We start from the raw sequence: 16,788 nt of genomic DNA on the forward strand, positions 1-16,788 counted from the left end.
TAATTTGAGCAAAGGATAAATACTATCTAAATGGTAGTATCCTGAAAGGGTCATAAACTCTCACAACTGCATGGCATTTAATTGAATTCATTTACTTTTAGTAATGTCATTAACAGTCAATGGAACAAGAAATAAAAGGAATGAGAAGGGTTCTTCTTGAGTTAGGACTAGTCATCCCAGCCTGGACATAACAGGTTTTGAATCCGATCCAGTATTTCCTGTCTACTCAAAATATGTTATCCCTCTTAGTATAAGTGCACACAGTGACCAAAGTATTCTTTTGTACTCTTGACGAAAGTTCTGGTTAAAAACCCCATAAACCATACCATTGAGGCAGCTATTGAAACAAGCAGTAAAATAGCCTACAACAAAAAGCCAATCTGGAAATTTAGGTGCCTTTCCTGGTGGACTGAAACCCACGATCAAAGCAGGAATACTGAATGGGCCCCAACAAATCGCAAAAAGAACAAACACTGCAAACATGGTGAGGAAGTTACGTACCTCTCCTGGTTTCAATTTCTGTTTGCTCTCTTGTCTAACACGGTACTTAACCTGAATGACCAGGACCCAGATTTGTACATAGCAGTAGATTACAACAGTTACTGGTATAATAAAGTGAAATACTGCAACACCAACAGTTAGCGATACATTTGCTGTGAAGATAAATGTACAAGAATATACATGGGGGTGGTACTGTAAAGCCCCAACTAAAAACATAGGTAAAACTAGAATAAAGCTAAGCATCCATGTCAGGAAAATATAGAAGCAGGTACTTTTCATGCTGTATAAGTTCTCATATGTGGTGCTATGGCAAATGCAGCACCATCGATTGATTGCTATGGCCATTATATTATAGACTGAACCAATAAAACTTAATCCGTGAATCACCACTGAAATCTGACATTGTGTGTTTCCAAACGTCCACTGGTTTTGTAAAATGGCACCAATAAGTAAAGGGTAAGGATACACGGCTACTATGATGTCTGCCGCAGACAGACTGATGACAAACATATTACCTGAAAAAGAGAAATAAAACATTGCTATCAGGATTATATTCTGTCACCAGACAAAATATGACAAATTTATTACTGATTGAACTCGTGCAAAAGTGTCATTTTCATGAAGATACAGTCGGGTGCTGTTCTTAAGCCTTAACATTATCCTTTCATACCACAAGGAAAACAACAATTTAGTCAAAACTGTAAACAGTCGAGGTTAGTGAATAAGATAGTTGCATATTTTTCTTTCTTTCTTTGTCCAGCTCTGCATCAAATTTCTAATGATCATTATCACTTGTGTTTAACAATGGGAAAATGAAATGTTTTAGTAAAGTGCAAAATCATATTCTTAACCCACTGTAAATCATACTCAGTGCTCACAAATACAGTGAATGTCAAGTGTTTTGAACTTTATTTTGAGTCTTTAGATGAAAGTCAAGTTAGCCAGTAATGATTGCTACAAAGAAGGAGCTATTTCCTCTTTTAAGATGTACATACATACACATATGTCAGCCTAGCTGTCTATTTATCAAGCTATGTATACACTATCTGTGCACACACTCAAACATTTATGTATATATATATATATATATATATATATATATATATATATATATCAGTAACATCGAAAAAGCAACTACATCAAAATTGAATACACCGACACCCGTAGTTTGATATATTCGACAGAGCAGGATGTGACAAAGTCACCCATGCTATGCACCATAACGTACCATTACACTCTACAGTCAACACTCCCCCCACACCCCCTGCAAATTATATATACCAACTCCCAGATTGCACTAATGTGAGGAAATGGGTTAACTTCTTGTTCCTTATTGAACTGCGATCTCCACTCAAAATTCCGAACTCGGATAATCGAAATACACTACCCATTTGCTGTAGTGTATTCAGTGTTTTCTGGTTTGGCACATGCTGTTCAAATACAGTCACTTTGTAATTTCAATAGTAAACCTATATACATATATATATATATATACATATATATATATACATATATATATATATATACATATATGGGTTTATGTCAGATCTAGTTTTCAGAAACTCAAAATTCATATGGATTAGACCATATAATCTAGTTTCTGAAAACTCAAACATAAAAAAAAAAAAAACACAACCCCCCCAAAAATTCTACCTTTTTTATGTTTTTGAAGGGGGGAAGCCCCCCTCTGTATACCCACACCCCCTGCAAGTATATAAACCAACTCAGAGATTGCATTACAGTGAAGAATAGGGTAAATCTCATAATCCGCACTTTATCTTAATATCCATTCAAAAGCTTTGAATTTTAAAAATCTCGATCGTATGGTCCCAAACATATGAATTTTAAGTTTCTAAAAACTTGACTAACTGATAGGGGCGTGTGTGTGTGTGTGTGTGAGTGTGTGTGTGTGTGTGTGTGTGTGTTTGTGTGTGTGTGTATTACTGCTTTTAAAGTGCCATTATGAAGAATTTTTTGTCCTTCTTGATATGACACACTAACTTATCTTCCCTAGATCTATTTACTGATTTTATTTGCATTTTACTTGTTTTAAGATTTTGATGGATTTTCTGTTTGTAAAATAATCACAGCAATATTTACAGTCAGAAATTTGTGAATATAATAAATGAAAAAAATCAACTAAACCTCACACAAAAAAGAAAAAAAAAAAACTATTTACAGGAGTGTCCATTAACCATCAAGTTATTCAAGTGATTACAGATTACATTACATTAAATCTAAAATGCAGTTATTTTTGCTTGTCAAGCAAATCTCTAAGTGTTGTCCATGCATTGCAGCAAGCGGTAATCCTGGTTGTTCTTGACTTAGTTGTAATGATTCCAGGAAATAGAATTCAGTTGTAATATTTATAAATTCTTTGAAGGAGGATGTAGAGTTGTTCTTTCCATTCTGCGTTTTAAGGTTTCTCACTATAGATAGTATAGACCACAAAATGTGAGATTTCATTTTCTTAACACATATAGGAATAGGAGTGTTAAAAAGTATTAGTGATTTAGATAAAATAAGTTTAGCTATAAAGAGCCTGTAAAAAGAGAGTAATGTTATTCCATAAGCTAAAAAAGACAGTACAGTTAAAAAACATGTGTTACCAATCCACTTTAAGTTCTTGTTTATTTCTCCAACAAACTTATTTCTGTTTAAACATTAATTTAGTTTTATGTGGTTTGAAGAAAGATTTATGCAAACATTTCCAAGTAAAGAGATTCCTTCTAAGATATGAAGTTGTATGTTTAGGGGATAATAGAATTATTTTTTATCTTCTTCACTTAGAGGTCTATTATTAAATTAGGTAAAATAGCTTCAATAATTGTCATTGTAACCTTTTTTTTCTCTCCTCACAACTTTATATAAGTTAGATAAGTGACCCAGTCCAAATGTGTTTTGTTTCATTAAGAATATTAGATAGTCAATTAGTTTTGGAACATGATCTCTTATGCTCGGTTGCAATAACTTAATTTCCCCTTTTACGTGTTGTCTAGAGGATTGTACATCTTGCCACATTGTCTTTATCTAAATTATATTTGTTCTTAATATAATCAACAGAATGCAGATTTTCATCTTTCATTAATTGAAACCAATATAGCAGATTTTTTTCTTTAAATGCGATTATTCTTTCTAACTTTTTAGGTGGAGATGTTATTTTAGGTATATGCCATATGTAATATAAGGAAGATCCACGCTTTATATGCCAGGTTTCTATATATACTTTTTAAAAGTATTTAATATAGTAGAAATTAAATAGGAGGCATTTGTTTGGTGACTTTTTCCTATACGGTAATCATTTAATAACTAATGTAGACTGTTATTTAGTATAAGATAATTATTAGTATATCTATTATGTTTACAGGTTATGAAAAATAATTCCTAAAAAACTCTTTCCACCTAGCTGTGAAAGTGTTATTAATCCAAAGATATATTGTTTTTTTTATAATTGATGATAATGAATGTAATTATAGATCTGATAGCCCTATCCCTCCTGTTGACTAGTCTCTCATATGATTTTTTAAAGAAATTCTTGGTTTGTTGGGACACCAGAGAAATCTCAAAATTAAAGTGTCAATTCTTTAATACAACTTTTGGTGGAAGCAATGATAGTGATTGTATAATATACCAGATTTTTATAAGATATTTTGATGATAGATAACCTCTCTTCCATCGTGAAGACATTTTATTCCATTTTTCTATTAGATTATTTATATTCTTTATACTGTTAGTATAATTATGATTTATTATAGCTTTATCTCTTATAATTATTCCTGAATAATTAATTTTCTTCTGTTTGGCAATATATTTAATGAATTTATTTTTGATTTTATTATTATTTGTATTTATAGGTAGGATTATTTTCTTTTGTCATCATTAAATGTTAAACCAGATTTTATTTGAAATACATCCCTTGCTAACAAAACTGCAGATTGATAATTATCAATGTCATTTGATATCAGTAGGATATCATCAACAAACAGTTGAATTTTAGAGTTTAAATTCTCATTTATGTTAATACCTTTTGTATCTTAATTTGGTCTGAAAACATTAGCAAATGGTTCCATAACTAGGGTAAAATGCAGAGGTGAAAGAGGACATCCTGTTTGGCTCCTTTCAAATTTGTATAGAATCAGAAGTACAAGTACATATTTTAACACATGCAAAACAATAATTATAAAGAAGATTAATAAGATGTGTAAAGTTACTTGAGAAGTTAAATTCTTCTAAAACCAGCAAGAGATATTACCAGTTTATCAAGTCAAAAGCACTATTAATATCAATACTCATTAATGTTAAGTTTTCTTTTGTTTTATTTACATAGTCAGTTATTCTGATTATTCTTTTAATATTATCATGAGTATTTCTGTTTAAGATAAATTCAGTTTGATCTTTGTCAGTCATGGAGGGTAGAAAAGATTTTATTCTATTAATATAAATTGCTGTGAACAATTTATAATCTACATATAAAAGTGAAATCAGCCTGTATGAAGAGCATTCAGTAGGATCTTTGTCAGTTATTAAAATTGGAGAGATAAGGGTGTATTTCCAGGAAAGATGAACTTCAGCTAGGTCCTTGACCATAGACAAATCTTGTGTAGCATGTCTAAGGCTTTTTGGGGTAACAGCTTATAAAATTCAGATATAACCTCATCATTTAGATCCCATAAATAAAGTTCTGAATAGCAAAGAGGGACCTTTCTCTGTGATTATTATACCTACACCCAAACCCTTATTTGTCTATCTTTAATATGCCTGTCCTACACTTCCTTATTTCACTTGAAATCCAGTTACCTTTATTTAGTTATATCTGTTACCTTTCCTTCCCCTTTTACATCCTTTCTTTAAGCATACCTCTCATTTGCCTTTTACTACATGACTCTAGAAAATATTCTTACCTTCCCTAAATGTGTAGAACATAGTTGTACTGTATGACTGATTGCCTCCAGCCTCTAGCTGTAACCTGCTCCGTTCACCCTGTGGGCTCACTCCACTCCCTTACACTACCCCCAATTCCCTCCCACCCCCAGTGCCCTTAACCTTATACCTCACTTACCACACCCCCTCCCTCATCCCACAAATCACACTCAGCAATCAATTTACTAACACTTCCACACCCATCCTGTTATTCCACTACCTTCATAAACTGTCTCTATAGTAACTCACCACACCCTTCTTCCTTAACCACTATCTTTGTCACCTTCCCCTTTACTCTGTTTTATTTCATTATTCCCCGTGCTTGTTACATTCCACTCAATTTCCTAGAACCTCTTACATTAAATCTCCAAAAATGACTCTAACTGTAAAATCAAAATTTACTAAAATCCTACTCTTAAGCATAATTTCAACTATCCTGACCTATGCCTACATACTTACCTCATTTGAAAAAACATACTATAATCACTTTAACTACTCCCATAAACAGACAACAATTCACAATTTTGTCTTCCCTAAAAGTAAACATAACATTACCTCAACTTCCAGCTACCTACTACCTAAATACCATAGACTCTCCCACATTAAATACTATACAGCTGCTATAACAAGAGTGAAATATCTAACAATTATTATTAATAACCCCACATCAAGACTTTGTAAGCCCACCTTAAAAGATGGTGACATACACCCCAACCCTGGCCCTACAAATCCACCTACCCTGATTACCCAGCCCAAACTCCCCAACTCTTTGCTAATAGGACATCTAAATATCCGAAGTGTTAATAACAAAGTAACCCAACTTCATGCCCTTCTAGATACCCATCGCTTTGACATCCTCTGTTTAACAGAAACATGGTTAAAGCCAAAGACCAAAGACAATGAAATCATTCTCCAAGGATACAATATACTAAGACTAGACCATATAAAAAGTAAGGGTGGTGGAGTTGCAGTCTTATTCAAAGAAGGACTTCAAATCTCCACCTTACCATTTGACCCACCATAAGATAGTAAAGCTGAAGTACTTGTCACTAAATTTCAAATAAACCATAACAAATCTTTATATATTATCTGCATCTACCTTCCACCTGGTAATAATATTAGCACCATAGAAAACATCCTAAGCTGGGTGTCCTCTACATACCCCCAAGAAACTATTATACTTGGTGATTTTAATACTGATTGGAAAACTGTCAAAGCTGATAATCCCTCCTCCCATATCAACCTTCATGGTTTCAGTCAAACTATCATAACCTCTACCAGAATCAACAAACCAAATAAAAAAGAGCATCCTAGACTGGATTCTTATAAATAGACAAAAACAAACTTACAACACAGGAACTCTACCAGATGATGTTAGTGATCATACTTTAACCTATATCCTTAGGCATAAAAATGATATCTCTAATCCCCCCATCTATAGAAACATACATACCAATAAAAACTTCAACCCAACATTATTCAAAAATGAATTAAGTGCTTGTAACTGGAACCCTCTAAAAACTCTACCACTTCAAGAAGCTGTTGACTATCTAAACTCCAATTTCCTATCTATCCTTGACAGGCATGCACCCAAAAGGACCATTAGAATGAAAGCCAAACCAGCCCCCTGGCTTACTAATGAAACCAAACAAAAGATCTTACTTAGAAATAAAATCTGGGCAAAGTGGAGAGCTAACAAAAATATTTCTGATCAACAACTTTTTAAGCAACTGAGAAATACTACAAAAAAGGCAATACTCACAGACAAAAAGAACTACTGCTGTAAAATACAGCAAAATCACCAAAATAAGCCCCAGAAGTTTTGGTCTAGTGTATATAAACTCCTTTCCCCAGGGCACTCCCATACACCTATCCCGCTTCAGGCAGACCCTAACACCCCCCATCAAACAGCCAATGCCTTCAACTCCTTCCTTACAGAAACCATACAAACACTAGCTAGCCAACTTATTCCAGACAGCTCAAACCTTGCCACGTCCATACCTAGTACTCTACCAGTATTCTCTATTCAACCAATATCTACCATTTCATCTACAAACTCATCCAAAAACTTAGGCCTTGTACCCCTTCTGCTGACTAGTTACCTTCTGAATACCTCCAAAAAGCAGCCAAAGTAATTTACTATCCTATATCCATCCTCGTAAACAGAACCATTAAGGAAAGTTACATTCCAAACATCTGGAAAATCTCCCATATCATTCCCCTTCACAAAGGTGGCAACTCAAATGACTACTCAAACTATCGACCAATAGCACTCTTATCACCCTTAACAAAAATCATGGAAAAATGCGTTTATCATCAATTTTAAGCCATTTAACACAAAATATCATAATAGCTAAATGTCAGCATGATCTTAGGCCATCTCATAGTACCACAACTGCTATGTTATCCTTTACAGATGTTATAAATAGAAATCGTAATAACAACAACCTCTCATCTGCACTCTTTATTGATCTCTCCAAAGCTTTCGACATGGTTAACCATGCACTTCTGATCAACATTCTTGAATCCTTCTCTCTTGACTCTTTAGCTATTAAATGGTTCAGGTCCTACCTAACCAATAGACAACAAGCAATTCTCTGGGCAAATAATATATCATCCCTTCTACCTGTTACACTGGGAGTCCCTCAGGGCTCCATTCTAGGCCCACTTCTTTTTTCTCTTTTTATTAACGACCTGCATGTAGCAATCCCACAGGCCACCTGCATTCAATATGCAGATGATTCAACATTAATTTGCTCAGCAACCTCACCATCTGCACTACATTCCCTGACTCCGAATGTATTTAACACAGTAGAAACATGGTTCACAAAACGTTTTCTCCTTCTTAATGCGAAAAAAAACAAGCTCCTTCTCTTTACACCCTCTAATAAGTCTACCCCAATTGATTTCTCTGTCATTTCCAATAATAGCACAATCATACACCCTGACTCTACAACTAAACTGTTAGGAATTACTATTGATAACAACCTTACATTTGTTAGTCACATAAATAACACCATTAAAAATGTCAACAGGAAAATTGTCTCCTTATATCGAATCAAAACTTTCTTAACTCCAACAGCTAAAACCAAAATTGCTCATTCCCATTTAATTTCTACTCTTCTTTATGCCTCTCCCATATACACCAACCTAAAAAAGAATAACCTTGTCAAACTACAGCATGCCTATAACAGCATCACCAGATTTGCCACTGGTAACCCCTTTCAAACTCACCACTGTCTAAATCTAAAGCAGCTGGGCTGGCTTGAACTTCAAAACCTTCTGAAAATCTCCCAACTAACCATGACCCACAAGATATTCTATCAACCTAATAGCACTCCTATACTATCCAATCTCGTAATCCATTATAAAAACCTAAACTCAATGCGCTCCTCTAACAAGCTTCTAGCTAGTATAACCAAAACTAATAACTTGGCTGGAGATTCCCTGTTTTCTAACACAGTGGGAAAAGACTGGAACCTCCTTCCAAATGAACTAACAACACTTTCTTCTTTGCCTCTCTTTAAACAAAGACTTAAAACATACTTTAAAACTCACTGGTTATGTCCATGTTGTAAATCTGACTAACCTTTCCCTCTACTAAGATTACCTCTACACCCTACCAATTTTTCACACATATTTCTTTAATTTCTATGATGAATAACTGAACTGCTGACCACAATGATGCAATTTCGTAGATTCATCCAGCTTATTGTTAGTACAACCTAGTACATAATAACACTATGTCACTTTTATTGTGTAATAGAAGTCATCTCATCATTCTTAATTATTTCTATACTAGTGTAAATATCTTTTTTTATCACTTTTTTTATTATTATTGCTGATTTTTGTATACTTATTTGAACTACTTACATTTACGATGTTTCAACTATGTTTACCAACCTTGTTGCTGTATTTTAAGTAATGATCTAACTATTAATGTTGGAGCTTTTCTCCCCGGGCCTCTACTGAAAATGGAAATATATCCAGCTAGACTAGCCCGGTCAACAAATGTAAAATAAAATAAATAAAAATAAATAAATAAATTACCTGGTGGTTTATTAGGTTTCAGTTTAGAAATTTGAGTTTGAAGTTCAGATATAGAGATTGGTTTGCCAAATAATTTCATGTGGTCATCAGATAGTTTAGTTTTTATATTTTTTGATAAATATTTTAATTATTTCTTTTTGATCTATTAATATATTATTTAGATTGATTTTAGTATAATAATCTCTGAATTCCTTCAGAATATCTTCTATTCATGTCATTTTTTTTTCATCCTATGTGAGTAGACTTCTTTTATGTGATTGGACATACTGTTTAATTTTGTTTTTGTGGCTAAATTGTGCATAGATTTTCGGTTAATAAATAAATTAATCATCTTAAATGTCTCAAGATTGATTTTAGTATTATGGTTTGAGATTTCCAAGTATTTGTTGTTTAGCTTATTAATCTCTTCTGTATTTTTATTTTGTCTGATTTTCTAATTTTAACATATCAAGTTTTTCTTGTAAATCTTTGCCCATTTTTTTTTTTATTTGACAACCAATTAGTGATGCTGCAAATAAGATATGCTTTTAGGGCATCCCATAAATAAAGTTCTGAAGTATCTTCTATATTATTAATTTCTATAAAGGAAAGGATTTATTTAATAAAAAGTCCTTACATTATTTTAAACAAGTTGTATATATGGTAATCTTCTGATTTTAACATTCTTGTTAGATTTCAAAAACAGCTCAACGGTAATTGCATTGTGATCTGAAAGGGACAGGTTACTGTTTTGACTTTGCCTAATGTATCAGTCAGGTCATTAGAGACATAAACTATGTAAGTTCTGGATTGCATTCCATGTCTATGGGAATAATGGGTAAAAAATAGTGAATTCAGTTCTGAAAATTCATTTATGTGTCTAAATGCCTATTACCTACTACCTATTGTGCTAGTATTACTTGGTGCAAATAGACAAAGTCTCCTGCTAGAATGCTATTGCCTTTCAAGATTTGAATGACTTCTTCTAGATGTTGGTCAACTGTTTTAATTCCTATTCCAGTAATGCAATACAAGTAATAAGAGTTAATATTCTCTGATTATAGTTTATAGTTACAGTACAAATCATACCTTTCTCATCTTGATATGTTTATATAACTGTAGGCATAGGCAGTACATTTCTCCATAATATAGCAACCCTCCTTTTTTATTATATTGTGAACTGGATAATATACTGTAGCTTATAGTATTTAGCCTCCCTGTGTCTTCTGTTAATAAGTGTGTTTCCTGTAAAAAATAACTTGAGAATTAAACAAATTCAAATATCAGTTTGAGCTACCCCTCTTGCATACATTATTTAATCCGTAGACATTTATGTAAATGCAGTTAATAAATGCCATTTTTCCTACTGATCAAAAGTATACATGTACTTCTCATAGATGATGACACTCTGTTAGTAAAGAACTGCTTAATAATCATCGTGTGAACATTAACATTTATAGGTTATGATTACACATAAAATAGTAACTATTGCGGACACTCAAAAAAGCTAAAATATATAATTATCATTAAACATTTGCTTTTAAAATCCCTCTAAGCCCCATGTGGTCTAACTTTCCTTGCTTGAATAATCTAACCATCCAAGCATCCAAGCAAGCACATCCATCCAATAGTCTGACACAAAAAGTCTACTACAATCAAATATGATGTAATTAACAGTAAAATAAAGATGAACCAATATCCTTTAAATCACTGTTAATATATAATAGTAGAACAATTATTTCACATCTTAACTTATTATTTAACATATACATTCTCCAGTTTTATGTGCTCATTAAGGTGTTAAAGTAAGATATGCTTACATCTCTTATTACTGTTCCATAGTTTTGAAATTCATCAACTCATTATATAAAATATGAAAGACTACTGCACAACAATTTAAAAATGTTTTGTGGTATGTCCCACCATAAGACCAGTGTACTTTCAGATCCTTCTGTTCCCTGTTGGTAAGATTATATTAAAGTAATTCAACAGTTTGTTTCTACAATGTTTTAAAAAAATTCATTATTTGTTTATATTCAGTGGTTTATTACTGTAAATTAAAACCTCCTTTGTTATTTCTGTCAAGTATATAGTTTATTGCTTTTTTTGCATTATGTATGAGACGTTCAAGTGTATTGACAACATATTCATAACATGTATGTCACTCCTCTAAAAATGAAGCTCTAAACATTATATATATTTGTGAAGGCTGCCAGCCTAGCTAGATAGAATTTTGTAGATAATTCTGTCATTTGTAAATATTAATATAAGCTACAGGCTTGTTCTCTTAAATGGAAGAAAATTGTTTTAAATGTTGAATGTCAAAAATGTAACAACAGTGCACTCTGCTGGAAGAAAGCTGATAAGTCAAAACTTGTATGACTGTTTGATCTCAAACTTGGAACCATTATGTCTGGACCGGCAGATTCTTTCTATTGTTTTGAGACCAGAGTTAATTGCTAGATTTTACATATATAATGTATTTAATTGCTGTGGTTTCCTGGCCATGTGCAAGAGCAAAGATATGTTAAACTCTGAGTTTCTGTTAGCCTGGGAACCAGAGAAAAATGAAGTAATCTAAAATGAGTCAGTAGTGATGTATTATCAATTTAAAAGACTGTTTAGGAGGGAGAGAGAGCATTTTTGGATTTTGTCTAAAGCTGACAACAACTCACCAGTACTCTGCTTTGCTCTATATGTAAGTTTATTTAGAACTGTGATTGCTCTTAGATATAGATAGAAAACAGTAAGCTTAGTATAGCCGTTTTTCTGTATTAATGTCAGAACTATTCTACTGCATTATTTTAAGCATTTTCCTGTGATCTCTGAACTCTTGGCTAGCACTGTTTAGTAAGAATTATTGTGTTTTTTATTATTTACTATTAAATATTTTTAAACCTTTCAATTGCGGCTGTTTTGTGTAGAGGTAATTTAAGCTCTAGTGTGCATTGCATGTATATAGTGATACTGTACAAAGCCACTCCAATGGTCATGCTGCTCAGTCACACTTACTATTTGGATAATAATATTGCACAGTAATAATTAGACACCCTTTGTAAGGGCCTTTTTAATAGCTGATATTAGTGGCTGATTATCTAGTACATATAAAGAGTCCACACTTTATAGTCACGTATTACTATTATACAAATTACTCTTACATAAACAGATACAGTTAATAGAGTGCAATACAATACAGTAAGATACAGACGATCGATTTGTATGCTTTACAGTTAAATGCATTCACTTTTTAAAGATGTATAATGACCCTCAGCAGGTTTTAATCTGAAGAAAATGTCACTGAATTTGTTTTTAACAATTTTCTCTTACTTTATCAGGTGAGCACAGGTGCATTGAGCTCCATTCAGCTTCTAATTTGGAGAGCTTTTATGAATTTGGCCACTCGGTAGGAACATACTCTACTAATCCACCCTTCTTGCCATAGCTGGGTGGAACTTTTAGTTAAAGCATACTCCCCATTCTATATTTCCAACTTCCCACTCCCTCTTAGAGAAGCTAACCACAGATTATATATTATTGGATCTTACCTTACCTTATCTTTAGGCTAAGCTACCTTTTTGCACAGTCAATCTCTTGCTGTTACTGATAGGTTTCTGCAGCTTTAGGTTCTCTTGCTCTAGCCCACTCCATTTGCCCTTTGGGCTCAATCCGCTCCCCTAGCTGCCCCCAAATCTCACCCACCACCAGTGCTCCTACACTTATAGCCCATATATCCACACCCCTCCACAACAGCCTATTACCATCCCTCAGTCATCAGATCCGATCCCACTTCCACACCACACCCTCCACCTCACAACAACCTCCTCTGTACACCCCATCCACACCATGCAAAGCATACTAGGAGTACTACTACTAATTCTCATCACTCTAGCTTACACCACATTCATACACTCTAACATACCAACAAACACTACCTACCACGTAACACACACCCACACACACACAACCTCACACGAATATAGTAATATGCTCCACACTATTTAACAACAACTCATTACTCTACATACACAAAACAGCAACCACACTACCTCACAAAAGGTTAACAGTACCCAAAAAAACACATAGATATAGCCTATGCCATAAAACTCACACTATTCCTCAGAAAATGGCTACTAATCTCAGGGGACATACACCCCAACCCAGGTCCAAGCAACCCAATCCTATCCCAGAAACCCAAGTCAGACCTACTTATTATCAGTATAAAAACATGTAGCATATCCAACAAACTACATGACTTTCACACATTCATATCTCACTAATCCCTAGACATACTAACCGTTACAGAGACCTGGCTAAAATCTGCCACACAAAACAAAAAAATTCTTCCCCCAGGCTATGACATCCTAAGACAAGCTAGAGGTACCAAAAAGGGAGGTGAAGTTGCAATCTTATTTAAAAATACACTCAAGCTCCAACCACTAAATACCCACTTCTCAAATTCCAGAATGCAGATATTAGGCTCCATTATATCCCTTAAAAAACAAAGAGAATCAACATCCTCTGTAGTTATATTCCTCCAGGAAATAACTCACCTAAAATAGAAGAGATACTACAATGGGCCACAATCAACCTACCCCAAGAAACCATTCTGCTAGGTGTCCTATACTTAGACTGGCTAGCCTGCAACTCCAACAACCTCTCAAACCATATTAACTTATTTGGATTCTCACAACTAATCCAAGAACCCACCAGAGTAGACAAAAAATACAGTAGAACCTCCATTCTATATTGGACAATAGTTAATATTCCCACAGACAATTATCATGTGGGCTGCTTACCTGATACATTGAGTGACCACTGCCCCACATTCCTCCATTGTAAACAGGAAAAAATACCCAAACTCATGCTATTCAAGGAGACTAGTGACAATCACAAAGCCAATCCACAAACTCTTAACAGCAACAGAACTGGAATCCACTAAAAACTCTACCTTTAGACCAGACAGCTGATTTTTTAATACTACTTTTATGAATGTACTAAATATACTAGCTCCCATCAGGAAACTCAGGACTAAAGTTAACTATGCCCCATGGCTAAAAAGGACAACAAAAGCCTTAATAAAAGCCAGAGACAATGCCTGGAAAAACTGGAAAAAGAAAAAACACTATCCAAGACAGACAGAAATATCATGAACTACGAAATAAGGCCAAAATCCAAACAAAAGTAGATAAAAAGAACTACTTCTTAGACATCGAAAACAAGCACTCTAGAAATGCCCAAACATTCTGGCAGGCCATCAATACCCTTCTAAAACTGGGCAAAACCCCACCCCATCTCCCAACAACAATTGTAATAATGATAGCATAGCTTCAGAATTCAGCCATCACTTCACAGAATCTGTCCACACACTATCTATCCAACTATCCAATAAGAACACTAAAACCGCCCCAACTGTAGAACAAACTAACATACCCACCTTCACACTTTCTCCTGTACCAACCTCTTCAGTTAAAAAGCTACTCTCGAAACTAAAACCCACCACACTTGCAGCAGATGGTTTACCCACAACATTTCTAAAATTATCTGCAGAATCACTAGCCTATCCTGTCTCAATTCTTATAAACCACTCTATATAAGAAACCTATGTACCCCATCTATGGAAAGTGTCACATATAGTTCCCCTTCACAAAGGCGGAAACTCCTATGAGCTATCAAACTACCAGCCATTTGCTATCTTGTCCCCCCTTTCCAAGCTTCAGGAGAAATGTATTCACACCCAGGTAATGCACTTCTTATCCTCACATAACCTCCTCTTCCCCACACAGCATGGTTTCCACCCAAACCATAGCACAACCATCTAAGAAACAACAACAAATGTGTCTCAGCCGTATTCCTAGATCTATCAAAAGCATTTGATATGGTCTCCCATAACCTACTCTTAGACACTCTGTCAACCTTATCCTTCATCCCCTCTACTCCTTCGTGGTTTAGAAGCTATCTCTCTGACAGAAAACAATCAGTTAAATGGCAAAGTACACTATCACCTCTGTTACCAACTACTATAGGTGTCCCACAAGGATCAACACTGGGCCCTCTACTATTCACCATTTTCACTAACAAACTACATACTTCCACCCTGCATGCATCACTTATACAGTATGCAGATGACTCCATCCTAATCTGCTCAGACCCATCCATAACCACTCTTCAAAAGCTTACCCAAGAATCCTTCTGCTCCATGGAACAATGGCTTACCGATATCCAACGCATTCTAAACCCCAACAAGACCAAAATACTCCTTTTTACCCCCAATAAATCCAAATCCACATCTCCTATCTTCACTATCACCTCCAAAAACAGGACCACAATCTCCCCCTCCCCTCACACTAAGCTGCTTGGGATTAAAATAGATAACAATCTAAACTTTAATGTCCATATCTCACAAACCATCACAAAGGTACATAAAAAACTAGGAACCCTATACAAACACAAACAGTTCCTATTGGACCAAGCTAAAATCTCCTTAGCCCAAACCCACCTCTTGTCTACCCTAATGTAGATATCACCGATCCTAATTCATATCAGGAAAACATACCTAAACAAACTAGAGTCATGTTACAACAAAATTGCAAAATTCGCTAACAACTCCACTTTTAGAAGTCATCACTGTCTTGTCCTGAAGCAACTACAGTAGTTAGAACTCCCTCAGCTAATTAGCTATCACCAATTAGTCCTCGCCTTCAACATAAGGAACCTTCAGAAACCCCCAGCCCTAAACCAACTACTAAACCAATATTCTGCAAATCGCCCTCTACGATCATCCAACAAAACCCTGCTCTGCATAACCAAAGCCAATAACACTGCAGGGAAAAGTCTGTTCTCCCACACCATTGCTAGGGAATGGAATAACCTCCCCGAAAGTATCTCCTCTGCACCATACATCTCACTTTTCAAGACATCACTAAAGTCACACCTCTTGCAATCATGGCTCTGTCCATGTATCACATAAAATCTTTTCTGCTCTCCTTCTAACTTGCCACTCCTCATCTCCTCACTGCTTACCTCAGCTATTTTATACTACTCAAATAAAATATCAGGAACTACTATCCTACAAACTATTTCTCACGCTACGACATATCTCCCGAATAGCATTAGTTTCCAGATTCCATTCCTTCATTTTTATGCTTTGTACTACCAATAGGGAATTCAAACTTTTGCTATCTATATACCAAGCTTGCTCAAATCGAACTAAGGTACAAACAAAATCTCCTTAATTGTATAGAAATTTTCTGTCATCCGTGGATTATGTGTTGTCATATAAAGACATGGAGCTCTAATTGTATGTATGCCTCTGTACAGAAATGTTTTTGCCATTTATTG

General features: G+C 34.6%; 1 protein-coding gene across 1 annotated transcript in view; it reads right to left on the minus strand.

Annotated features, from left to right (window-relative positions):
- Window positions 1-222: 222 nt before the first annotated feature.
- The window catches only part of LOC122808288 (melatonin receptor type 1C-like), a 36,298-nt gene continuing 19,732 nt past the window's right edge, over window positions 223-16,788 (minus strand). The window contains exon 2 of the mRNA XM_044079252.1: window positions 223-1,016. Coding sequence (XP_043935187.1) covers window positions 223-1,016 — 794 coding nt within the window. The remainder of the gene's footprint in view (window positions 1,017-16,788) is intronic.

This window comes from Protopterus annectens, chromosome 8.part0, assembly GCF_019279795.1.
Source record: "Protopterus annectens isolate FY-2018-M chromosome 8.part0, PAN1.0, whole genome shotgun sequence".
In the NCBI taxonomy this organism is placed as follows: Eukaryota; Metazoa; Chordata; order Ceratodontiformes; family Protopteridae; genus Protopterus; species Protopterus annectens.